General features: G+C 37.0%; 2 protein-coding genes across 4 annotated transcripts in view; one reads left to right on the forward strand and one right to left on the reverse strand.

The window, feature by feature from the left end:
* Positions 1–26,046, forward strand: part of ASB3 (ankyrin repeat and SOCS box containing 3) — a 114,858-nt gene that overhangs the window by 4,169 nt on the left and 84,643 nt on the right. The gene's annotated exons all lie outside the window — the stretch shown is intronic.
* On the reverse strand, positions 12,124–22,881 carry CHAC2 (ChaC glutathione specific gamma-glutamylcyclotransferase 2). 2 transcript variants are annotated; one of them, XM_088841476.1, is made up of 3 exons: positions 22,409–22,881; positions 16,540–16,575; positions 12,124–14,167 (listed from the first exon to the last, which is right to left on the reverse strand). In XM_088841476.1, exons 1-3 carry the CDS (start codon positions 22,541–22,543, stop codon positions 13,772–13,774), a joined length of 567 nt encoding a protein of 188 aa, XP_088697602.1. In that variant the 5' UTR covers positions 22,544–22,881; the 3' UTR covers positions 12,124–13,771. The 2 variants fall into 2 exon arrangements, with proteins under 2 accessions (XP_088697602.1, XP_088697603.1); XM_088841477.1 differs by lacking the exon at positions 16,540–16,575 and having other exon boundaries at positions 22,409–22,879.

Below are 26,046 nucleotides of genomic sequence, written 5' to 3' on the forward strand. Positions count from 1 at the left end.
AACGCTGAATATTCATTGGAAGGACTATGCCAACATTTTGGCCATCTGTTGTGAAGAGCCAACTCATTGGAAAAGACCCTGATGCTAGGAAAGATAGAGGGCAGGAGGAGAAGGAGATGACAGAGGACAGGATGGTTGGATGGCATCACTGACTCAGTGGACATGAGTTTGAGCAAACTGGGAGATAGTAAAGGACAGGGAAGCCTGGTATGCTGCAGTCCATAGGGCTACAAAGGGTCAGATTTGACTGAGCGACAAAACAACTATGTTTTATGAGGAACTGGTGGTGAAGTTTACTGAAACAGGGAAGAAAATCATGTGGACTGATGGGAATCATGTGTTTTTGTTTTACTTTTTATTTTTAAGTGATTTCAGACTTACATAAAATTTATTTGCAAGAATCAAACCTAGATTCTCCAGTTATTAACATTTTATATATGTGGTTTGCTTACAATAATAATAATTTTGGAATCAATGGTTCTATTTTGGACATATGAAGTCTTATTACTTTTTAAAATTAATTTTAATTGGAGTATAATTGATTTACTGGACATGTTAAGTTTTGGATATCATCAGTTAGACATCCAAGTAGAGCTAACATGTTGATTAAACCTGAGGCACAGGTGAGGAGGTCAGAGCTGGAGTTATAAATTTTGATGTTATTTGCATGTGCCTGCGTGCTAAGTTGCTTCAGTCGTGTCTGACTCTTTGTGACTGTATGGACTGTAGCCCACCAGCCTCCTCTGTCCTTGAAATTTCCCAGGCAAGGATACTGGAGTGGGTTGCCATTCCTTTTCTAGGGGATCTGCCTGACCCAGGGATTGAACGTGCGTCTCTTGTGTCTCCTTCATTGGTAAGAGCGTTCTTTACCACCAGCGTCACCTGGGCAGCCCTATATGCACATAGTATATGTAAAGCCATAGTGCTGGTTGCAGTCCTTCAGGGAAAAAATGAGGATAACAAAAGGAAGAGGAGTCATTGCAACATTAGATACTGAACAGCATTGAAGAATTAACAAAATGGACTGGGGAGGCATGCCCAGTAAAGAAAGAAAGTTAGAAAACTGAGATATCAAAGAAGTCAAGAGAAAGAACTGTACCAGTTAAGTAAATGCTTTGAGGAGTTGTAGATGGTGAGGATAAGTAAGTAACCAGTGTATTTGGCAGCGTGGCGGAGGAGTAGAGGGGAAAAAAGGCTTGATTGGACTGAAGTGGAGGGCCTGCTTATCTGTACATTAAATTAAAAACATGCTTTTGCATTTCAGCAGAGTATATGCCAGTTTCTGAAAGCCTTGGTGCTGTTGACATTATGGGCCGGGTAATCCTTTGCTCTTCCCTGGTGGCTCAGAGGTTAACGCGTCTGCCTCCAATGCGGGAGGCCCGGGTTCGATCCCTGGGTCGGGAAGATCCCCTGGAGAAGGAAACGGTAACCCACTCCAGTACTCTTGCCTGGAGAATCCCATGGACGGAGAAGCCTGGTAGGCTACAGTCCACGGGGTCGCAAAGAGTCGGACACGACTGAGCGACGGAACGGAACGGAACGGAATCCTTTGCTGTGTATTGTATAATGGGGCTATCTTGTGTATTGTATAAGGTTCAGCAGTATCCCTGGCTTGTGTCCACTAGATGGCAGTAGCAGCCTTACTCCCCTCCCCCTTTGCCAGTCAAGTTGTGACAACCAAAAATGTCTGCAGACATTGCCAAATGGCCTTCGGCAGGCAAGATGGCCCATGGTTGAGAATCTATTTCTGGTTTAGACTTTAAAATGAAAAGCTTGAGTATTAATGGTAAAGCTTTAGGCAGTAGCTCACTGAGTGAGAACATATTTAGTGTCAAGCCGGGGACCTTTCTAGCACTCTAAAAATTTTGCAATGTAGTGAATACCTACTTTGCCGGTAAGGCAAGTGTCCTGTTTGCGTTATATCTTTGATGATTCCATAAGACACTTAATCTTACCTTATACTGATGTCATTATTGTGCACATCAGTTACCATAGAGGATTTTGAATATAAATATGTAGATTGTCCTGAATCTGTATTAACCCCATCATTGCCTAGAAATTATTTTGAAAAAATAGTCAATATTGCTTCATTTAATAGTCTTGACTTTTTTCGTGTAAGTATGGTACAGAAAACACAGTCTTAAATTTTTAACTTTCTGCTTCATAGATTCCAGGATAATGCCCCTTAATCCGACAAAGCTACCTTTTTCTTCCTGCAAGGAAATTAGTCTTAATATGGCAATTTTCAGTTAGCCGCAGAATTATAGATCTGGGGAGAGAGCAAGAAAGTTGTGCAATTATTTATCTAATACATATGGTTTGGAGGCACTGTCCTCAGTTCAAGGGTGTTATAAAAATGCTGTTGTTCAATTGCTAAGTCGTGTCTGACTCTTGCAAACCCATGGACTATAGCCCGTTAGTCTCCTCCATCCAGGTACTATACAGATAAAATATTGCAGACATTCAAAAGAGGGGGTGATTACTTTTAGTGAGAGATGGGATGAATGAAGTGTGGAAACCAATTAGTCTCTGTTTTAATATGTGACAATGAAGTCATTTCATGTTGGTGGGAAAAGGATGTTTTAATAGATTCTGCTGGTGTAATTCACCTGTAGGAAAACCAACCAGATCCCCTCATCATAAAATATATAAAAAGTAAGTTGTGGGAATTCCTTGGAAGTGCAGTGGAAATTCCTTGGCAGTGTAGCGGTTAGGACTCAGCGTCACTCCCAAAGGCCTGGGTTCCATCCTTGGTCAGGGAATTAAGATCCTACAAGCTGCGCGGTGCAGCCACAAAAGTAAAAAATAAAAAATTAAATTGTAAATGCATTAAAGATACATATTCACATGAAGCAATTAGAATATTTGTATAATTGAGGTAGGGATGATGTTTTTTAGTAAGATAGGAAATCTAGGTGCTGTAAAAGGAAAGATAAACCTCTATAATAAACTTTTTTAAATCAGTAATTTTTAAAATTAAAAATGTGCAAACCTTTTGGCCTAGTGATTTTATTTTTTAGATTCTCTCATTTAGAAACAAAAATCCTGACACATAAGGATGTATGTATAAAGATAATTCATTGTGGCATTAGCTGTAATGACAGAAATTGCCTTTGCATATCTTATTTTCTAATAATAAGGCATGGCTGAATAATTATATGCGAACTCTATACAACTGAATTAAGTGAGGTGATTAGGAGCAGGGGCTCAGGAGTTAGGCCAGTGAAATTCTGATCCTGCCTACTGCATGTGTGACCTTGAGCTCTTTAGAGCTCAATTTTCTTACCTTTAAAATGGAGAAAATAACAAATGTAAGATGTAAGAACTATTATGAAGATTCATATTTATTATGTATTCTATTAATTTAATAGATGTTGTGCCCAGGCACTATTTTAAGCACTTTATAATATAAATTTATAATTGACTTATTCCTCATAATAACCCCCAAAGTTAGATTTTATTGTTTCCTCATTTTACTGATGAGGAAACTGACTCACAAGAAGGGTTAGTATGTTCTAATATAATTCACACACAGGTATAAAATTATGTATGTCTGCCATATTATAAAATATGGCTGAATAAAATTGTAAATTTTTTTTCCAGTTGAAATTTTTATGAGAAAGAAATGAGAACTAACCAGATGGGCTATGAGTTAAAAGTTATCCCAGATCTCTGTATTGTTTCTCATTTAGAAATATAAAGGGAAAAATCGATAAAAATAAAGACATTTGCTCAACTTTAACAGCTGGCATGCGGTCTGAGGTTGTTTAGCAGTAATCACTCCAGAGACTGTGAGACAGTAATTGCCCTTTTCTGTTAATTTCCAATACTGATCTTTTTTCCCTCCCAATTCCTCCTTTATATATAATTTACTCTGTGGTAATAAGAAGACTTCAGAGGACTGGGATACACATTTTGGGAAAAATAAATGATGAGAAAAGCTTTGGCCTTCAGACATTTTTGGTTAAAATGCAGCATGTACACAGGTGACAGAATGCCAGCAAATATACAGATGGGAATATGAGTATTGGATGCACTCATTTCTTAGAGACTAGGAAAAAAGGGAGATTGGAAATTTGATTTCAAACCAAGCTAGAATGTTTCTTTTTTCAATCCCATGCCTTATACTTTTGTTTATGTTTTTTCCTAAGAATTTTCTGTTAGAATGAGTTTTTAAAACATAGTGTGTACAACACCTGTGTATAAATATCTGTGTAGCATTCTTGCCAAGCCTGGGTGTAAGAAACTTATCAAACAAAAAATGTGGCACATTCTACAAGACAATTGGCCTAAACATTGAAAAAAACTCAATGACTAGGAATAAAAAAAGTATATTATTATCTGTTATCTGTATACTAAGATGTATACTGTTATCATATCTTAGAAAAATAACACTGGTTTCAACTTTCACCATTTATTGGCCTCCCCCCCATTTATGATCCAGTCAAAGGTTATGCCTTGCATTTAATTGTCTTAAAGTCTGCTTTGTTTTTATTTTTAAAAGTTTTTATTGGAGTATAGTTGATTTACAACTTTGTGTTACTTTCAGGTGTACAACAAAGTGAATCTATAATTTATGTATCTCCCTACTCTTATTTATGATCTTTTCCCATATAGGTTATTATAGAGTATTAGAGTTCCCTGTGCTGTACAGTAAGTTCTTAGTAGTTATCTATTTTATATGTAGTAGTGTGTATGTCAGTCCCAATTTAAAATGTTTTAAACTATAACAGTTCCCTTTTGCCACTGCTTTTAGAGCTCTCTCTTTAAGTTTTTTGTATTATTAATGAAATAACTGCTGCCAATTAAATTTATGACTTGCCATCTAGTGTAAGACTCATCTCGATTTCAGAAGTCTGAAAGTGAAATAAATATATTAACGAAATATGGCAACTTGCCCAAAGTCATAGCACTGGTTAGCAGTGGAACTGGATATCAAAGCCAAACAGTCTTGCTCCTGAATCTGTTCTTTTGGCCACTTCTCAGTGCTGCTGTTTTGTTTTTAGTGATCTACTGCGTGTAAGGCTATTTTTAGTGTAGTGCCTTCATTACATGTTAAGTATGTAATATGTATAGCTTTTAATATCATTTTCAGTACTTTCCAGTTTGTTGCTACTATATAACGCTTGCATTCTGTGACTTTATTCAGTTTTTCTGTGCTTTGTTTATAGGTTGATTCTCAAACTTCACAATATTGTTTATGCAAGTACCATTCACTATAAAATCCAGAGGTGTAATTTGAACTGCAGGGAAGGAAATGTAATTGTGTCAGTCCTCTACCCTTTAAAATGTCACGTTAGCTCTCTAAAATTAGTACCATCTTTGCTAAGTGAGTCCATTTTGTTCTTGAAGATATATTTTGAGCTCTGAAACACTTTGTTCTAATTAAACTCGTTGCTTTTCAAATCTGATGCATATTTATGTATTACTGTCTATCTATATTTTTTCCTATAACTCTCCTGGGTTTAATCTACTGTTTTATGTTATTCCATGTCATCCTTATTTCACATTTCTCTCCCACCTTGTTGGGGTATAAATAATTACAAGTAATTTTTTTAAGGAAATGATATAAGGTAGATATTTTAATTTTCACAGGCCCAGTATATCTGAAAATGTATTTGTCTTGCCTTCTCAGTTAGTAGTTTGGGAATAGAATTCATAGTTCAATCATTTTGTTTTGCTTGAAACTTTGAAAACATCATTCCTTTGCAGTTTACTATCTAATATATCTGATGAGAATCTCAAAGCTAGTCTGATTCTCCTTCTTTGCAACTAATACTCCTTTTCCTCTGAAATGTTTTATTGAACTCTTTTTATCAGTGGTTTTATGATAGTTTATGAGAGTATTTCTTTCTAACTGTGGATCTTTTTTCACTTATCCTTCATTGCACCCCTTGAGTCCTATTTGTTCACTTCTGGGAAATTTTCTAATATTATTTCTTCAATTATATTTTCCTTGGGCTTCCCTGGTAGCTCAGCAGGTAAAGAATCAGCCTGCAGTGCAGGAGACCTGGGTTCGATCCCTGGGTTGGGAAGATCCCCTGGAGAAGGGAAAGGCTAACCACTCAAGTATTCTGGCCTGAGAATCCCATGGACAGAGGAACCTGGCAGGTTCCATGGGGTCGCAAAGAGTCGGACAGGACTCAGTGACTTTCACTTTCCATTTTTTCTGTTCTATTGAGAATACCATTTGGATAGATTCTTCCAAGTAGAAAAAAGACAAAGAAAACAAATAAGGTAATATGGAAGATCAGTTCAAGAGATCAATTTCCTTTGACTGTCAGTTCTCTTTTTTGAATATCTTTTGTCAGTGTTGTCTTTTTTTTCCTGTTTCCATAGTTTCTTTCCAATTGCTCATTTTTAATAGATGCAGCATCTTTGTGAATTTCTTTGAGAATAGCACTTACAAATTTTAAACATTTATAAGTTTAAAAGCTCTGCTTCCTTTAAGTGAGTTGATTGTTTTTATCCTATTCCTCAAAAATAAAAAAATAAAAGGATTTTTGAGCTCTTTGTAAGTGTGCAGAGTATCAACTGTTGGGCCTCATTTTACGGTGAAATGAAGGAAAAGAGGGTGAAATTAAGCAAAAGCGCTGTTCTTCCTCCTCCCTGTGCCCAAATGAAGAAGGCTTTATTGTGGAGCATAAAGGTGTTCTGATGCTTTCAGGGTAGATGGTTAAAAAAAAAAAAAGTTGTGTTTTAAGCCTGACACTAGCTTTGTTGCTGCTGGACATTCTGTGTGTAAAGGAATGAGATAAAAGGTTTGGTGTGTCTGTCTCATATAGATGTTTTAATCATCCTGATTTTTGTCCTACAGCCCCCTTCTGCTGTCTCTGGGTTTGGTTCTTCTTCAGACTGTGCTGGAAGGAATGGCTTCCGTGTGGCTGCAGCTTTCTCATGTGTGCGCATGCATACCTGCGCACCTGCACATGGTTCTAGACTGCGGTTTCTCTGTTCTCGCTTCACCCTCAATATAATCCCTCCTGCTGTCTCTTTCCGGAATGCTTGAATGCACTTCAGTGGGACTTTGATAGGAAGTGAAAGAAAATGCACATTTGCTTAGTTTGTCTTATATAAAGTTGGTAATTCATAGGTATTTGTTGAATAAATCAGTGTTGTTGAGAAAAATTGGACAAAACATACTTCTGTTTAAATTAAAAAAGACTTATGACCTTAAAATACAGGTACTTAAATGAATCCTTTTTTTAAAAAAATATTTATTTATTTGTCTGTGCCTGGTCTTAGTTTCGGCAAGTAGGATCTTCGATCTTCCTTTTGGCATGTGAGATCTTTTATTGTGGTATGCTGACTCTTTTTGCATCATATGAATCTGCTTCCTTGACCAGGGATCGAACCTGGACCCCCTGCATTGGGAGCTTGGGATCTTAGCCACTAGACCACCAGGGAAGCCCCAAATAAATCCTTTTAATTCTTTTAACTTTATCCTGTTTCAGGAAAGAATCTCACTGGGGTTAAAACTTACCAGGGGGGAAAAAAAGGAACCTGCCATCTCTCACTTTTTCCCCCTACCAGAATTAAAGGGCTTAATTCCATGTTGTTCCTTTTTAGTGCTCAGCACAATGCTCAGCATGTTCTAGTCATCTAGTTAATATGTTCTTTTAACTTAAATTCTTTTTATCTCTCATTGGGGATTCGTATGTGTAAAGTACTTAGAGTAGATTTTGGCATTTGCAGTAACTGCTCCATAAGTGTTAGCTACTATTCATTGATACATAAACAACTTTTTTTTTTTTTTCCTGTGAAGCTTTCTCTGATTTTTTTTTTTTTTTTTGCTTTCTCTGAGCTTCTTAGTTTGAGTTAACAGTTTATCTGTCTCTATTTTGCTTATATTTTATGTCCCAGTCTTTATGGTGAGCAACATTGATCTGCTTGCTTGTGCATCTCTCCAGCAAATGTGCTTCTTGATAGCTGGGAGCTATCTTTTTCTTTTTGTATTAATTTAATTTTTATTTTTGGCTGTGCTGGGTCTTTGTTGCTTGGCAAGGGTTTTCTCCTAGTTGTGGCCAACATGGGGACTACTGTTTGTTTCAGTGTGGGGACTTCTCATTGAGGTGGCTTCTCTTATTGTGGAGCACGGACTGTAGGTGCACAGACTTGGTAGTTGTGACTCTCGGGCTCAATAGTTGTGGCGCACGAACTGAGTTGTCCAGGGCATGTGGGATCTTCCAGGACCAGGGACCTCACCTGTGTCCCCTGAATTGACAGGGGAATTCTTAACCATGGTACTGCCAGGGAAGTCCTGAGCTATATTTTTTATCCAGGTAGTCTTGGAGCGTAAGTTATTGTTTGCCACATATCATTAGTCCCTCTTTTTTGCCGGGTCTTAATGATTGAGGAGGGTGGTGTGACTGGAGCATGGAAACTGTGCATTAGTAGGAAAGGAAATGTGACAAATATGTTGACACTAGACTGTAAGTAGTTGGATACCAGATTAAAGAATTTGAGCTGTACTTTCTATGCTCTGGGAGGCATTTTCATTACTGATTAGTTCCATATTTTAGAAAAATAATTGTGAGTGCAGAGTACAGAATATGATGGAAAGAAGACATAAGATTGGAGACAAGAAGATGTAGGAAACTCTTGCTCTTGCTGTATTAAGAGGTTCTTATTTTAGTTAAGAAATCTTACAGCTCATGCTTCAATGATAGGTCTTAACCAACACCAAACCTTCTAAGTCATATCCCAGATAACTTCAGGGCTTCCTTGCTAACTTTGCTTTGAGTTCTTATTAAGAAATACTATATATAAGTTTTAATAATGCTAAAATTTAATAGAAACAAGGCACACAACTACACAACTACAACAGTGAAAGTGCACTCAATATGCCAGCAAATTTGGAAAACTCAGCAGTGGCCACAGGACTGGAAAAGGTCAGTTTTCATTCCAATCCCAAAGAAAGACAATGCCAAAGAATGCTCAGACTACCACACAACTGCACTCATCTCACATGCTGGCAAAGTAATGCTCAGAATCCGCCAAGCCAGGCTTCAACAGTAGGTAAATTGTGAACTTCCACATGTTCAAGTTGGATTTAGAAAGAGCAGAGGAACCAGAGATCAACATTCATTGCCAACATTTGTTGTATCATCAAAAAAGCAAGAGAGTTCCAAAAAAACATCTACTTCTGCTTTATTGACTATGCCAAAGCCTTTGACTGTGTAGATCACAACAAACTGGAAAATTCTGAAAGAGATGGGAATACCAGACCACCTGACTTGCTTTCTGAGAAATCTGTATGCAGGTCAGGAAGCAACAGTTAGAACTGGACATGAAACAACAAACTGGTTCCAAATTGGGAAAGGAGTAGATCAAGGCTGTATATTGTCACCCTGCTTATTTAACTTATATGCAGAGTACATTATGTAAATGCCGGGCTGGATGAAGGACAAGCTGGAATCAAGATTTCCGGAGAAATATCAATAACCTCAGATATGCAAATGACACCACCCTTATGGCAGAAAGCGAAGAAGAACTAAAGAGCCTCTTGATGAAAGTGAAAGAGGAGAGGAGTGTTGGCTTAAAACTCAGCATTCAGAAAACTAAGATCATGGCATCTGGTCCCATCACCTCATGGCAAATAGATGGGGAAACAGTGGCAGACTGTATTTTCGGGGGCTCTGAAATCACTGCAGATGGTGACTGCAGCCATGAAATTAAAAGACGCTTACTCCTTGGAAGGAAAGTTATGACCAACGTAGACAGCATATTAAAAAGCAGAGACATTACTTTGCCAACAAAGGTCCATCTAGTCAAGGCTATGGTTTTTCCAGTAGTCATGTATACATGTCAGAGTTGGACTATAAAGAAAGCTGAATGCCGAAGAATTGATGTTTTTGAACTGTGGTGTTGAAGAAGACGCTTGAGAGTCCCTTGGACTTCAAGGAGATCTAACCAGCCCATCCTAAAGGAGATCAGTCCTGGGTGTTCATTGGAAGGACTGATGTTGAAGCTGAAACTCCAATACTTGGCCACCTGATGCAAAGAGCTGACTCATTGGAAAAGACCCTGATGCTGGTAAAGATTGAAGGTGGGAGGAGAAGAGGATGATAGAGAATGAGATGGTTGGATGGCATAACCGACTGGATAGACATGAGTTTGAGCAAGCTCTGGGGGTTGGTGTTGGACAGGGAAGCCTGGCGTGCTGCAGTCCATGGCATCGCAGAGAGTTGGACACGACTGAGCGACTGAACTGAATTGAACTGAACACAACTACATTTTTAAAAAATTGTGAAAATGATCATTTTCTACAAAAGCTGATAATTGGTGATATTTTAAACTTGTTTGTTGTGTTTTCTATCCATTCTTCAACATTTAATGTGTATTGTGTGCACGGAAGTAATGTGGAACAAATTTTTTCTATTTGGGAAAGGAGATGAATTTTGTTTTTCATACACTAAGTTTGAGATGTTTATATAGCTCAACTGGAAGTACCTTACATGGACGTATGAATTGTAAAGAGTTTGAGGAAGTAGACTAGAGATTGGACGTCTTCTAAAGATGGTAATCAAAGTCTAGGTATATCTGATAAACAGTAGTCAAAGATGTAAAAAGAAATCCAGCGGAAGTGTTGAGCTTTTTTGCTTTACAACACTTTGCTACACTTCCTTGTGTTTGTATTTACATCTTTGACTACTGTTTATCAGATACACATACTGATCGAGTGATATCATTAGTGTCTGATGCATCAGAGTTGTAAAGAAAGATGAAGACTCATATCTTTGGGTGGAATCAGAAAATCATTGGAGATGTGAGACTACATGGAGTGGGTGGAGAACAGCAGAATAAAGTTAGATTGGAGGGACATTTCCAATAAGAAAATAGAAAAAATCTTGTGCTTAGTGTGATTTTATTTTAAAGCCTTAGAAATTCATAGATTGTTAGGGAGTTCCCTGGTGGTCCAGTGGCTAAGACTTTGCGCTCCCTGTGCAGGAGGGGCTGGTTTCAATCCCTGGTCAGGGGACTAGGTCCTACATGCAGTAACTAAAGATCCGCATACTGCAACTAAGATCCGTTGCAGCCAAATAAACAGTAAATATAAAAAAACAGATTGTTAAAAGCTGAAAAAATTCACAGAAAATAGTTACGGTATTTTTGTTGAAAAACATAATTGGAATATCCTATTTGATAATGTAAATTTTTATGTGATGTGATGAGAGGGAATTTTAAGCACATTTATCATATAACAAAGAATCAGGGATATAAATTATAGGAGTAAGATGCTTACATTGATATTCACAACTACTCCAGTTACAATTTAAAAAAGATTTGTTTTTATGGAAAAGAGAAATTAATATGATAGAATAAAATTTTGACCATTCAGTGTTTTAAAATCAGTCTTGAAGGAATAGATCACATTCATGCTTTTAGATATTCAAGGTTGACATCACAGCAAACTTTATTTCCCTAAATGATAATAACTTTTTATGTATGGAGATGGTATCTAGACTGTGCTTACAGTTCTTGGTAGATTCAAGAGTAAATGTATTATTTATTTGGGATTGGGGAAAGGAGATAATAGTGGCCTGGAGTAGGAGTAGAAAGACCTATTTTAATATCCTCTCCATTATACAGATTTTTATTAAAATTTTCTTCTCTCAGTGTAAGGTTTATACTCATAATTTTCTTGAATTCCTAAAATTTAACACCTAAGATTTGTTCTCTGAGGACTGAGTCTGAGTTATATGTGTGATGAGGGCAGAATGAGAGAGACTGCTTGGGAAGTGAGGTCCCAGGGCTATAAAGAGACTTGTGCTTTTGCTAACAAAAATAACTTTTGTTCTAGATAGCTTACTACTTTTATGATAGATTCTTAGTCGCTTGTCGGCTCCAGACCCTAGCTGCCAATTTAGTATTATTTATCTTATCCATTTTAGTTATGTTTCTCCCCATCCCAGTGGAAATGAATGTTCCTGTTCCTGGGCTCTTTGAATCATGGCCTCCCTATAAATGTTGATTGTGTACCACATGTGTATTTTCTAGTTAACTTCTATTAATAACTGAAAGTCTAGAAAGATACAAATGTGGCTCGATACCAAAGTAATCCCTCTCCCTTGATATATAACATGTGTTAAATGGTAGAAGAATCACTTTGGGAGTTACAAATTTCTTTGGATTTAGGTTTATTTGTAAAATGAATGGCTTTATCTCTGAATACATCTATGTGATTCTGAGCTATGGCATGTGACTCTTGGACAGGCTAATTATATTTGTGGGACTCTGTATATATCTATCAAAATTAATATCTCTGTCTAACAAGCCACATATTATTTCATTACACACACACAAAAGATGTAGGTTAGTAAAGATGTGGATTTTTAAATATATTGTAGACTGTTGCGCTTTAGCAGAGACATGGACTTCTGCTACTTACTGGATGTGTACTTGTATACAAGTTACTATGAAAATAAGCTGAGAGGATGCTCCTGTGTGTAAAGTGCCTAGTACATCCTTATGAAATATTCATTAATGAATGTTAGTGCTTTTCTTGTTGTATAGGACAAGTGAAATGCCTTCTAGAAAGCTAATACTGAAAATGTTGGAAAATATTTTAAATTTTATATAGCTGACTAAATTAGCAAGTAAGGTGTTTATAAAAAATTTAAAAAAAACATGAAAAGGACAGCTTTATTTTACATGAACAACTTCGGTACTAATTATTAGTTTCACATTAAATCTAATGTGATACCGAAATTCTTTTCATGTTGAAAAGATTTTAGAGAGACTGTATGTCCTGTTGAGAAGGAAATCACTTCTAATAAGAACTGATCTGATTAGTCTGAATCAAGGTTACTTTTAAATGCATTCATGGTTCCTAGGTGAGTAGCATCATCACACTATTTAGTGGATACCTTTGTTAAGTGACAAGATGTAAGAAGGAAAAAAAACTGTAGCAAATGATCAGGTAACGCCACTTCTTTAAAAAAATTACAATTGTAAATGCCATTTCAAACAGCAAACTTTCATTATATATGTTTCTGTTAATTTGTAATATCAAAAAGTCTATCTTTTAAGTTTCAGTATAAGATTAATATAAATTGAATGATAAATTGTTAGATGTAATTTGTGTAATTTGTGCTTTTCTAGCTGAAAGGGTTTTTACTATGCAGTAAAATACATTTATTCAAAAAAGGAGAGATATAGTACATTATAATTCCAAGGAAATTTTTATATTAAAATGCTAACTTTTTGGCTTAAATTGGAGTTTCATTTAAAATCTAAACAAAGAGGTTCATGATCAAGGCCAAAATCTTGTCTATATTGCCATACATATCTAATTATATGTTATTTTAAGCTTATTTATTTTAAACCATGATTACAGAGTTAACATATGGGAATATATTAAAGGCATAGCCTTATTATATTTACTGGACTTTTGGTTTAATTCTCTACAACTTTAAAATAGTATTGAAATATGAAACAACAGAATTGTATTTATTTAGATAAAAACGATCTGAACTGAGTCCTTCATTGTATTTTTCTAAAGAACTTCTCATGAGCAAGTATTCAATATCATATAGCTGGAGAATCATTCATTATATTATTGAAACGAATTTTTTCTTTAACTATATCCCAATATTTTGAGTATGTATGAGTTTCAAGCCAAATGCAATTAAACTGTGAATTTAGATATTATCTTCACTACAACATTAAACACAACTAAGATTTTCAAGTAAACACATTTACAAATCATATTGCCATTGTGCAGTGAAGCCATTCTCTGAAGATTAAAAGTTCCGCTTGTTTGGAAAAATCAATTAGGTCTTTTAAAGCAATTGAAGTTCTGCTTTCCTTCTAAACGTTCCTTTACTAATTTTTCTAAAGAGAAAAGATGCTCATCTGCATCTTCTGGCACAATGCTTCTCATAGAATTTGCAAGTTCAAAAAGATATTCTGTATTTTTTCCACTTGGACCAGCTGCATTAAAAATTTGTTCAGCGATGTCTTCTAGAGGTGCAGGACCAAGATAATTAGGATTATCACATGTTCCAATATATAGCAACACACTGAATGGTTCTGTTGTGGAATCTTTTGGATAAAAAATGACTGTTGTGGTCTTGTAGCCGCCTTTCTCTCTGAAATCAAGGTATGCTTTTACTTCTTCTTCCTTTCCTACTGGCAGTCTGTAAGCAACACCCCATACACAACCCTGTTGAAAAATGAAAAGAAAGTATTATTTAGTATTTACGAGGCTAAAATAGGTGAAGATAGATTATGAGCTTAAGAAAATATCTTGTATATTCTTAGAAATCAGTGCAGTTTTGCTTCCCTTAATGTGCAACGAAGAGGTATATACTAAATAATAAAGGAAATAAGCATTTTAAATTCTTCAATCTGAATAATTAATTTCCTTGTATACCAGGATATTTATCTTTGTTTAAATTTTTAAAATTATGTCTTTTAACTAATAGGACTGAAATGAGAAATATCAGATCTTCATTTAGTCATTAAAATATAATTCTAAATCTTTAATCCATAAGCATTTCACTGATAGTATGCTGAAACCCACTGGAGTGGGTTGCCATTTCCTTCTCCAGTGAATCTTCCTGACCCAGGGATCAAACCAACATCTGCATTGATAGGTGGATTCTTTACTGCTGAGCCACTAGGGAAGCCCTTATAATAAATTAGTTGTTCCCTTGTTTGCAAAAAGAGTTCTGTATTTTAAAAGCTCTGTAATAAAGTAATCAACTATTAGGGCAATAGGTTCATTTATTTGTTCATTTCTTCCCTGAGTAAACTTTCAAATATTCTTAGTAAATTACTCCATCCAGAATAGTAAATGGCAAACGCTTTGTCTAGGGAGCCTAAGAACAGTGTCAGTAAAAGCAATGTACTTTAGCTGCAAAGATTTTTTTGTAGTATGAATAAAATATCTGTGATACAAGCAAGATTTATAGTTTGTAACACAGATGTTTTAGTTTCTTGACAACTTTTAATTATTAAACTTCAAGTTGCTAAGTATCTTGAATAAATTAACATTCTATAGAAACAAAGTGCCTTTTATTACCTCTAATTAGGAGTTTTAGTTACCAGTTTGGAGCCATTTTTTATGGATGTTTTTCCTAATATAAGTTATGAAAGCATTTCATAATTTTACCATTATTCATCTGCTGTTGCCAGCTGCTTGATTTTTATTAATCAAAGTCCTTTCTAAAGTTAAATATTTAACTTAACAATGTAAAATTTGGATCTCAATAAAATGACCGAAAATATTTAAGAAACAGAGAACTATCAGATAAATAAGTTTTCTAGTACTCCATACTTTTAAAAAAACCTGTTGTGCTATCGATAAGATTATGCAGTAAAGAAAGTGATAATTCATGACTGAGATTTTTGCTGAAATATTAGACTCCTAGCAATAACCTCAGATATGCAGATGACACTACCCTTATGGCAGAAAGTGAAGAGGAACTCAAAAGCCTCTTGATGAAAGTGAAAGAGGAGAGTGAAAAGGTTGGCTTGAAACTCAACATTCAGAAAACAAAGATCATGGCATCTGGTCCCATCACTTCATGGGAAATAGATGGAAAAACAGTGGAAACAGTGTCAGACTTTGTTTTTTTGGGCTCCAAAATCACTGCAGATGCTGATTGCAGCCATGAAATTAAAAGACGCTTGCTCCTTGGAAGGAAAGTTATGACCAACCTTGATAGTATATTAAAAAGCAGAGACATTACTTTGCCGACCAAGGTCCGTCTAGTCAAGGCGATGGTTTTTCCCGTGGTCATGTATGGATGTGAGAGTTGGACTGTGAAGAAAGCTGATCGCCGAAGAATCGATGCTTTTGAACTGTGGTGTTGGAGAAGACTCTTGAGAGTCCCTTATACTGCAAGGAGATCCAACCAGTCCATTCTAAAGGAGATCAATCCTGGATGTTCATTGGAGGGACTGATGCTGAAGCTGAAACTCCAATACTTTGGCCACCTCATGCGACGAGTTGACTCACTGGAAAAGACTCCGATGCTGGGAAAGGTTGGGGGCGGGAGGAGAAGGGGACGACGGAGAATGAGATGGCTGGATGGCATCACCAACTCTGTGGACATGAGTTTGGGTGTACTCCGGGAGTTGGTGATGGACAGGGAGGCCTGGCGTGCTGTGATTCATGGGGTCGCGGAGAGTCGGACACGACTGAGCGACTGAACTGAACTGAACTGAACTGAGCAAATGTGAGGAAAGCTTTAAGCCTTTCATTTAATTCTTTGTGGTCATCTGGCTGTCTGAGGGTTGGCTCTGTTAATGTCAAAGGAGACCACAAAATTCTCAGGCAACAAACTCATCAAGAAGGGAAAAATGAGACTACACGCCATTGGCTTTTCATTGTCTGCCTTGAATCCTGCATCCCAACTTTTCCCAGCACATAAGAAGAAATCCAACTAATACAGAGAGGAGTTTCTAGGCTCAGTGCAGTTCAGATTATCCGTGATGACTGCTAATAAGATTTCACTGATTATTAAAACTGCAAAACATGTTAACACTTTATGATTAAAGACTATACAAAAAAGAATTATTATACCATACCGCAGGGTCTTCAACAAGAGTCACAACTCTTCCAGGCTGTTTTAAGAAAAGTAAAAAAAAAAAAAATTTTTTTTCCTGAATTAAAGTTCATTAACTGAGCATTAGCAACTTACTGTTGACATGGAATATTTTAACTTCATTTGTTATACTGAGCACTTTTTAAAAAGTACTTATTTTTTATATAAATTTTAAAGTGAATTAAAAGAATCTATCTTATCCAAACTATCTTGGCCTTTTAAAACAAATTCTCTTAAATTTGTGCATAATAGGTATATTGTATTCACTTAGAATGGATATATTAAAAAACACACCTGTGACAGAAATCAAAAGCAAAAGGAAGAAGCAATTATAATAAATATTCTGATCACCTTTTTTCTCTTCAGGGAATAAAGATTGCTATAGTGTTCCACTGAGGAACAAAATATGACATTACAGGGTGCTTTCCTATGGAGAAGTGGTTCTCAAATGTAGATAAAAATTACTTGGAGGTAGTTTCGGATTCTCTAAGTCTGGAACAGTCTGAGACTTTGCCTTTGTTTTTTTAATACAAGTCCTACCTCGTGTCAAAGGTTGTGTATTTATTGACATTAGTGAGAAAGTTGAATTGTAAGCCACAACTTGACCTACTTGTATGCCTGCTGTGTGACACATAGTGAACCTACATCATTCAGATATTCGTGCTATCCTTTCTGTTTCTGTCTAGTCTTTGTCCATTTGTATAGATAATTCGTAATCATGGAACACATAGACTTTTGGATTATGTTTTTTAATTTTCCTGTTAGTCTTTTGATACTTTTTAATAGGTGCATGATACGCTACCATCAGTGAGCTATAATTTAAACATCTTTGTACTGTTGGACATTTGTATTTAGCTTTTTTTCTATTTAAGATAATGCTGCAGTGAGGATACATATATTGATGTGGGTCATGTAGGAACTGCTGTATTACCTTCATTTCAAAGTGAAGTTGGAACTATTTATTGAATACCTATTTTTTGTTGTAGAGATGATAAAACTGATTCTGGTTTTTAAAAGCTTATATTGTAAGTCTGGAATATGAACTTATTAACATATGAAATAGGTAGAGAATATTTAAGGGCTGTGATGTATGCTGTTTATTAAGTGAAGTAATAATTCTGAGTCTTGGGTGGTCAGAAAGAAAAACACAGTTCTGAGTAAGGGTCTAGAAGCAGAATTAAACCAGGCCAAAGTGTCTGACTTTAGCAGAGGCTTCTCCATGTATGGAAGATGATTCAGAAAGATAATTGGAGAAATAGGATAGAGTCAGATTTGAAAAGCTAAAGATTGGAGTTGGGGGACAATGGAAAAAAACAAGCCACTGAAATTTGAGAGAAACAGGAAATGAGGCTCTACTGTAGCACTCAAGTTAGAAGGTGACTGGCATGATAAAAGCAGATGCTTTGGGAAGACCAGTGTGTTAAAGTATATTTGCTGTTCAGTCGCTCATTTGTGTCTGACTCTTTGTGACCCCATAGACTGCAGCACGCCAGGCTTCCCTGTCCTTCACCATCTCCCGGAGCTTGCTCAAACTCATGTCCACTGAGTCAGTGATGCCATCCAACCATCTCGTCCTCTGTTGTTCCCTTCTCCTTCAGCCTTCAGTCTTTCCCAGCATCAGGGTCCATCAATACAAGGATGTTCATGGCGATAAAGTATATAGTATGCACATTTAAGTGGGAAGGAAGTAGACTATGAGCAAGAAATGTTAGTGGTCTGGGGTACAAGCTCTGCCCTCCACCTTTCCTTGCTTCCCCTTTCACCAGCCTAGTCACTAATTCTTGGTAGCTTTATCTTCTGATTATTTTCTAAATTTGTTTTCTCATCATCCTTTAGTTTCCTCCTTAGGGCTTTCGCTCTCTGCCTCCAGTTTGTTCTACATGGCCCTAGGTTGACTTTTTGTTGCAAAAATTGGATTTTGAATTTTCCTGTGCTTTAAATTTTTCAGGGTTATAATATTCTATAGGATAAAATAAAAATTCCTTTGCATGAGTTAACTACAAACCTCACTTCTTACCACTTTCCCTCTCAAGCTGTAACGAATTATTTATAATTTTTCAGTTCAGTTGCTCAGTTGTGTCCAACTCTTTGAGACCCATGGACTGCAGCATGCCAAGCCTCCCTGTCCATCACCAACTCTCAGAGCTTGCTTAAATTCATGTCCATCCAGTCAGTGCTGCCATCCAATCATCTCATCCTCTGTCGTCCCCTTCTCCTCTTGCCTTCAATCTTTCCCAGCATCAGGGTCTTTTCCAATGAGTCAGTTCTTCGCATCAGGTGGCCAAAGTATTGGAGTTTCAGCTTCAGCATCAGTCCTTCCAATGAATATTCAGTACTGATTTCCTTTAGGATGGACTGGTTGGATCTCCTTGCAGTCCAAGGGACTCAAGAGTCTTCTCTAACACCATAGTTCAAAAGCATCAATTCTTTGGTGTTCAGCTTTCTTTATGGTCCAACTCGCACATCCATACATGACTATTGGAAAAACCATAGCTTTGACCTTTGTTGGCAACTCTGCTTTTTAATGTGCTGTCTAGCTTGGTCATAGCTTTTCTTCCCAGGAGCAAGTGACTTTTAACTTCATGGCTGCAGTCACCATCTGCAGTGATTTTGGAGCCCAAGAAAATAAAGTCTGTCACTGTTTCTATTGTTTTCCCATCTATTTGCCATGAAGTGATGGGACCTTTACAGACATTCATATCTTTGAATATACCAGTGCCCAGAGTGGAATGGACTTCCCTGGTGCCTCAGACGTTGGAGTCCACCCGCAATATGGAGACCTGGGTTCAATCCCTGGGTTGGGAAGATGCCCTGGAGGAGGGCGTGGCAACCCACTCCAGTATTCTTGCCTGGAGAATCCCCATGGACGGAGGAGCCTGGCGGGCTATAGTCCATGGGGTCGCAGAGTCGGACATGACTGGGTGACTAGGCACAGCATAGCATTGCACAGCAGAGTGGAATGCCCTTCTTTAGAATCCCTTGGATATTCTCTTGCCACTCTTTTCATAAAGGCTTGGCTGTCTTTCCAGGCAACTTTGCAGCAGCTCCTTCTAAACTCTCATTGCACCTTTTCCCTTATAGCACTTATTAGGTATTGTTGTTTGCATAGGTGTTTCCACTTATATGTGAGTGCTCAGTAGTAATTGTTGAAAGGGGGAGAGGTAGTAAAGTCCTTGATGTAGGTGGTGACAATTGAAACAGAAAACAAAGAGCATATGTAGGGAATCATAAAGGGAAAATAGATGGGTCCCTTTGACTGCTTATGGATGAAATACACATGGACTGCTGACACTACTGATATATTTACCCAGAAATAGTTTATAAAACTTAAGCTGTTTGTTCCTATTATTGGGGAAACAATGTAAATTTGTAAGTGTACTTAAATTTTTTTGGGAGGGCATTGAAACTGAAGAAAGGGTCTTGAAAGGTGAATAGGCTTGGAGGATGTGAAATATGAGCCATGATGGGTCTTTTTCATTGGGTAATGAGTAATGTTTCTGATCACCATCTAGAAATGTTAAGAGATTTAGTAAATATTCATGATCATCTCTTATGTTAAAATGTTTTCTCTTTTTGAAATTGAAATATATTCTTTCTGATGTGAACACTTTTTCACATTTAAATAGATCCTTATTTTGATAAGAAATTGCTAGTTTTATTAGAAATAAATGAATTGCTTAATTAAACTTAGGAAGATATTAAAGTTTAATGAAGCTAAAAAGAAAGCATAATTAGGAAAGGAAGTAGGTTTGGCATTTTTCCTACAAATGTCACATTACAGTATGTAGAAATGAGTCCAACATTTGTTTAGAAACATCACATTTCATATGTACTGATGACTAGCTCACGAGGAGCATATGTTGCTGTAAAAAACATAGTGCTATGTAGAATCTACATTATTCTTCTAATTTCCTAGTTATTTCTGCAGCCTTTTGTATTTCTGTTTGTCAGACAGTTAATATTTATATAACTGCTCCATTATAATAGAAAATGTGAAGTAAAATAATGTTCTTTCCAGTTTTTTTCTTTTTAGCAGAACAGTATACTTAGAAAATGTTTAATGCTTTAGGTTTTCCTTCAATATGCTAGGATGGATTATTTAAATAAAAATTGGTATCAAACTGTTAGCTGTTGCAGCACCTCCGCCCCCAACTTTCCTACTTTACGTTTTAGTATATTTAAGTAAAAAGAGATGGTGACTTTTATAGCTACCTTCTTTAATATTTTATTAAAGACTCATGAATTGTTGTCTTGACTTGGCAATTTCTTACCATCAGTTTGTTTTGACAGTGTACATAACTCTGTGCTATGTAACAAACATTTTGGTTGAGAGCAGAGTACTGAAATATGCTATTATAAACATATTCTTAAGTATTTAATACCTGGTTTTTTAAACTGAAGCCTAGGTTAAGGCATTCCTTTGCAGAATGGCAATTTTAAGCGCTCATATCTGACAACTCAAAAGGCATTTTATTTAACTTAGTTCTTTAAAGTCTTAAATGTTATTTTACAATATTCTTGGAGATAGTTTGGGCATGAAATCTCTTTTGGCCTCTAAATGTGCATTTGTAGTAAATCACTCCCCTCTTTTCATCTCTTTTGGCCTGTAAATGTGCATTTGTAGTAAATCACTCCCCTCTTTTCAAGTCATTGTCTACCTTAAAGCCAGATTCTTAATTTACCAGCTCTAGTTGAGGTAGAATGGCTTTTTTTGGCGATTTTAATCCTGTGTCTCATTTATGAGCAGGTGCAAACTACAGCCTTCTTCTCTTCCCTTTTCCATAATGCAAGACTGCAGGTATTTCTTTGGAATTAACTTCAATCTCTTTCTCCATCCGATTTCTGGCATTTTAGATTTCCTGCTTTTGAGCCAATATTAATTTTTTTTAAAGAAAGTGTTAAGCTCATATAATTCTCTATTTTAGATGACATATAAGCAATTAAACATTTTGTACTCTTAGCTATAGTAAGTGTTCAGCTTATCCAAATTATTACTCAAAATTTAGTTTTCCTTATGGATTACTTGTCTTGTAGTCAAAATGAGGCTGATTTGCATAAGCAGTGAGCTGTTATTCTCTGTATTTACAGTGTATTAAGATAAATGTCCCTGCATAACTGACTGAAGAATGGATCAGAGAACTTACTTTCACATTTATAATTTAGAGGAGAACCATTGAAGGAAAAAACATTAAAATAATGTTGGATATAGTATTGGTACTGTGCTACTTAGGTAACAAAGCCAGACTCAACTTCTGAAGTACCTGACAACCAAGGTGATCAACATAAGTTTCCTTTATAAGCAGAGGTAATTTTGGAAACTAGTTTTTCTGTGACCATAGGTGTCATAAAACCTTTGGAAAGATATAAAGAAATCCCAGGAATAACATGCACGTTTAAACTCAGACCAATGAAAATCTGGCAGAATGCAGAAATGCCAACAAACTTAATTGCTAAAAAGCTGAATTTACTAGCTGATTTTAGTATTTCAGCTCCGTGGTGACAGGAAGGTTTATCTTCCCACCTTTTTGTGGCGGGGCGAGGGAGGGGAGGGGGAGTAATTGCCAAGAAATCGGATCCCCTCTCAGCACGTCAGCCTTGTGGGAGCTTGTGCCCACGTTTCTTGCCTCCTCAAGAAGTAGCTGCAACCAGCATCTCCAGCGGCTTCAAAACGACTGCCCTTGGTTTAGGATCCCAGAGTCGGGGGCAGGTGGCCGAGGAAGGTGCCCAGTGGTAGCAGCAGTATCCCTAACCTACTGGCTTTCGGCAGTGGGGTGTGAGTCCCGCAGAGCTGGACAAGGAGTTAAGGAACAGTGCTGGGGGACAGTAAGTGTGGGGGACCGGTTGCGCCTCACCTTGCCAGGAACTCCGCGGTGGTCGGTGCTGCCCTGCCAGAAGCGCCTGCTGTAGCCTGAGATATATCCAACCAGCTTGTCCTGATAGGGGAAGTCCACTTTCCAGATGAGCGACCCGTAACCAAAAACCCACATCCTTCCCTTGCTTTTCCTCCGTGGTGGCTGGCGGTGGCGGCAGCGGCCGTCCCCTCTTCCGTGGTCTCTGAGCTGCAGTCTTAGAGCTGCTGCCGGCAAGGGACTACGACTTTCCGGACGCAAGAAACCGGCTGCACAGGCGCAAAGCCCGCACTCCCTTCTTGGGGCGCAAAGCACACTGGGACTTGGAGTTCGCGGAACGGTTTCCTGCTCTGTCTCAGTCAACGTTACTATTTTGTCTGCTTGCTTAGGCGGTTTGGAAGCATTGATTTCCTCTCTGCTAAGCGATGGATTTTTCAGCAGCCTCTTGTTTATCACCCTACCTTTCTTGAGGTGCGTGTGGTCAGAAGACTACAGTACCCACAGTCCTTTTAGTGTGGCTTTAAGGTTGGGTGTGTTTACTTTTTTAAATGGGAGGAGGAGGGAGAGGGTGGGAATCTTGGGTGGCGTGTTCTAGATAGTCGGAGACGAACTGTTTATGGGCACCTTAGGCAGCACGTAGAAAGACATTTCTTATGCTTTGAAAACTGGATTTCTGCCCATTTAACAAGAGCTAGGGGAATGCAAGCAGGGATTGTAATCTGTATTTGACTTTATTTACATTAAAAAAATCTTTTTACCTTTCAAAAACAAAGTTTACTACAGAAGTTTTGTGCCTGTGGAAGAGCTATCATTATTTCAACAAAAACTGCTTATATATTTAAATTTTCTGTGTGAAACGACCTTAGTCATCTTTACTATACTCAGAAACTCACTCTGAAAAATGTAGGTAAATGTTTTTAGCTTGCGCATAGCTTTGGAAGCCATATGTGGGACCTCCTGAAATTTTATACAGAATTTGGAATCTGTGTACGTTTTTCTGTTGAAGAGTTTAACAGATTTCATGAATTTATCCAACAGGTGAAGTATCCTAAAAAACGTTTTGATCTGCAGGTTAGAGCTGCTGCTTGGAAATACTGTTCAGGAAGCTCACTTGGGCCATCAAGGCCATGTTTCTGTATGTGAGAACAGAAGCCTAAACAAATGCTTGTTCTTTCTTGAAGATTTATGTTTTATAGTCTTCAACTGTGTAAAAGAATACCAGAACATCCGGGTTCAAAGAGTATTATTTATACTCTTAAAAAGTCAGCAGAAAAATGTCACAAAGAAAAACTTAGTTTAAGAATTCAGTTCAGTTCAGTTGCTCAGTCCTGTCCAACTCTGCGACCCCATGAATCACAGCATGCCAGGCCTCCCTGTCCATCACCAACTCCCGGAGTTCACTCAAACTCATGTCCATAGAGTCGGTGTTGCCATCCAGCCATCTCATTCTCTGTCGTCCCCTTCTCCTCCCGCCCCCAACCTTTACCAGCATCAGAGTCTTTTCCAGTGAGTCAACTCGTCGCATGAGGTGGCCAAAGTATTGCAGTTTCAGCTTTAGCATCAGTCCTTAGCTTAAGAGTAACCAGGTCTTAACTTTCTTCAAGTTGTGGTTTCACATTGCCTGGAATGGTTAGTTTCCCCCTCCCAATTTTTCTGAAAAATTTCAAACATACAGAAAAGTGAGAAATATAAAGAATGGTGACCATTTATGTCCTCCACATGGATCCAGTAATTAACATTTGCCACAGTTGCTTTACCTTTTATTTCTCTTTATATACTTTTAAATCTGAAATGTTTGAAGCTGCTTGTGTTGTGACTTAACTGCTAAATAATTCTAAGAATAAGGACATTCTCCTAATAACCAGAGTGCCAATATCACATCTAAGAAAATAAACAATAATTGCATCATCAAATATTTATTCTGTGTTCAGATTTCCTTAATTGCCTCAAAATTGATTTTTGTAGCTGATATTTTACCAGTTCAGGTCCAGCTGAAGTATTTTTATCATACATATTTGTTAGTACATTGTATGTATTTTCTTTGTATTCTCTTTTAGTCTAGAACATAGGTTTTATTAAAAAGAGATCTTTATTTGCCTTGCTGGGTCTTGTTTGCACACATGGGTTCTTCAGTTTTGTTGAGACATGCAAAATATTAGTCACAGAATGCAGGATCTAGTTTCCTGAGTTGGGATTGAACTCTGGCACCCTGCATTGAGAATTTGGGATTTTAGCTACCGAACCAGCAGGGAAGTCCCTAAGTAAGATAAACAGTTTATTCATGTTAACTTGTTGTATTAAGGGTTGAAGAGAATGATCCTGCTGTTATAGTACATTTCTTTTGGATTCTCTTTCTCTTAAGTGCAAAGATATCCAATTCTGTTAATTTTTTCAGATTATTGCATATTAATCTGGATCTATTAACAGTATTTGTAACTGTGAGAAAAGTCTGAAGGGATTCTTACCTGTTTTTACTTGAATGCTGTTTTTAATGTCTTTGGAATAGTATTCTTGTATGTATGTGTTTTTGTCATTTTCCTATGTAGAAGAAAAAGTTTTCTTCTCTTAGATGAATATGTTTATAAATTGTCCTAAAATGTGTGATTTATTCTTTTTTGTGAAACTTGGATGTAATGGCCCTTGCTACAAGTAGTGTGGTTCAGAAATGTACAACTTAGCATTCAAGATTCTTCATAATTTGGCTACCTCTGTAATCTCAGTTTTCTACTGTTTACCTAATCCTTCCAAAGTGAATTGATTGCTTCCATTACTCACTGGACCTTACTCAGCCTTGCTTGTTCATTGCCATAATTTTGGTTATTTTTTTTTCCTTCTGTCTAGAAATGCTCTTTTGCATGTTATCTCAGTGTCACAGCCTCCCTTATCTTTTAGGCACAGCTTGAAGTAGTTTTCCCCTGCTTTGAATACTCATGACTCTATCTGTGCTTCTCTTACGGCACTTTCTGCTTTCTATTTTGAATCACATATATTTATTGTTTCTGTGAGATGGTACATAAATTGAGATAGAATCTGTGTCTTTGTGATCTTATATTCTCCTTATTGCTGATCATCTAATTGGTGTTCAGTAAATAATTATTAACTGAATAATTAAATGTTCTGTAGTAGTAAGTATCTTCACTTTCTTAGTAATGGACCAGTTGATTCAATTAGATTAAATCATAGCTAACATTAGCTCTCTATAGAATCAGTTCCTGCAGAAACAGTTTTAATATTTAAATATGACCATTGTGTGCGTGCTTAGTCGCATCTGACTTTTTGTGACCCCATTGACTGTAGCCTGCCAGGATCCTCTGTCCATGGAATTTTCCAGGCAAAAATACTAGAGTGAGTTGCCATTACCTGCTTAAAAGGATCTTCCCAACCCAGGGATCGAGCTGAGTCTCCTGCATGTGAATCCTGCATTTGCAGGCGATTTCTTTACCTCTGTGCCATGCCACCTTGGACACCCCAAATATGACCATAGATACGTTTAAATTTTTCTAGCACTACAGGAAATACTGTGTGTGCTTACTTCTAACCTCTTTCCTCAAACCCACCTTTCTGATTAAATTATTTAGAATATGGCTCTAGAAACCTTTTTACCCATATTGGACTAGACATGTTGTTAACATTTCCTGATC

Source organism: Moschus berezovskii, chromosome 11 (assembly GCF_049115385.1).
Source record: "Moschus berezovskii isolate FMDL1 chromosome 11, NW_MosBer_1.0, whole genome shotgun sequence".
Lineage (NCBI taxonomy): Eukaryota > Metazoa > Chordata > Mammalia > Artiodactyla > Moschidae > Moschus > Moschus berezovskii.

What these genes read in the sequence shown, in the direction of transcription:
- CHAC2 (XM_088841476.1), bottom strand. Translation starts at nt 22,543, where the DNA reads ATGTGGGTTTTTGGTTACGGGTCGCTCATCTGGAAAGTGGACTTCCCC. An exon ending in ACCGCGGAGTTCCTGGCAAG is followed by an intron (nt 16,576 to 22,408) that starts GTGAGGCGCAAC and finishes TTCTTAAAACAG; the next exon opens with CCTGGAAGAGTTGTGACTCT. An exon ending in CTCTTGTTGAAGACCCTGCG is followed by an intron (nt 14,168 to 16,539) that starts GTATGGTATAAT and finishes ATTTTTCAACAG; the next exon opens with GGTTGTGTATGGGGTGTTGC.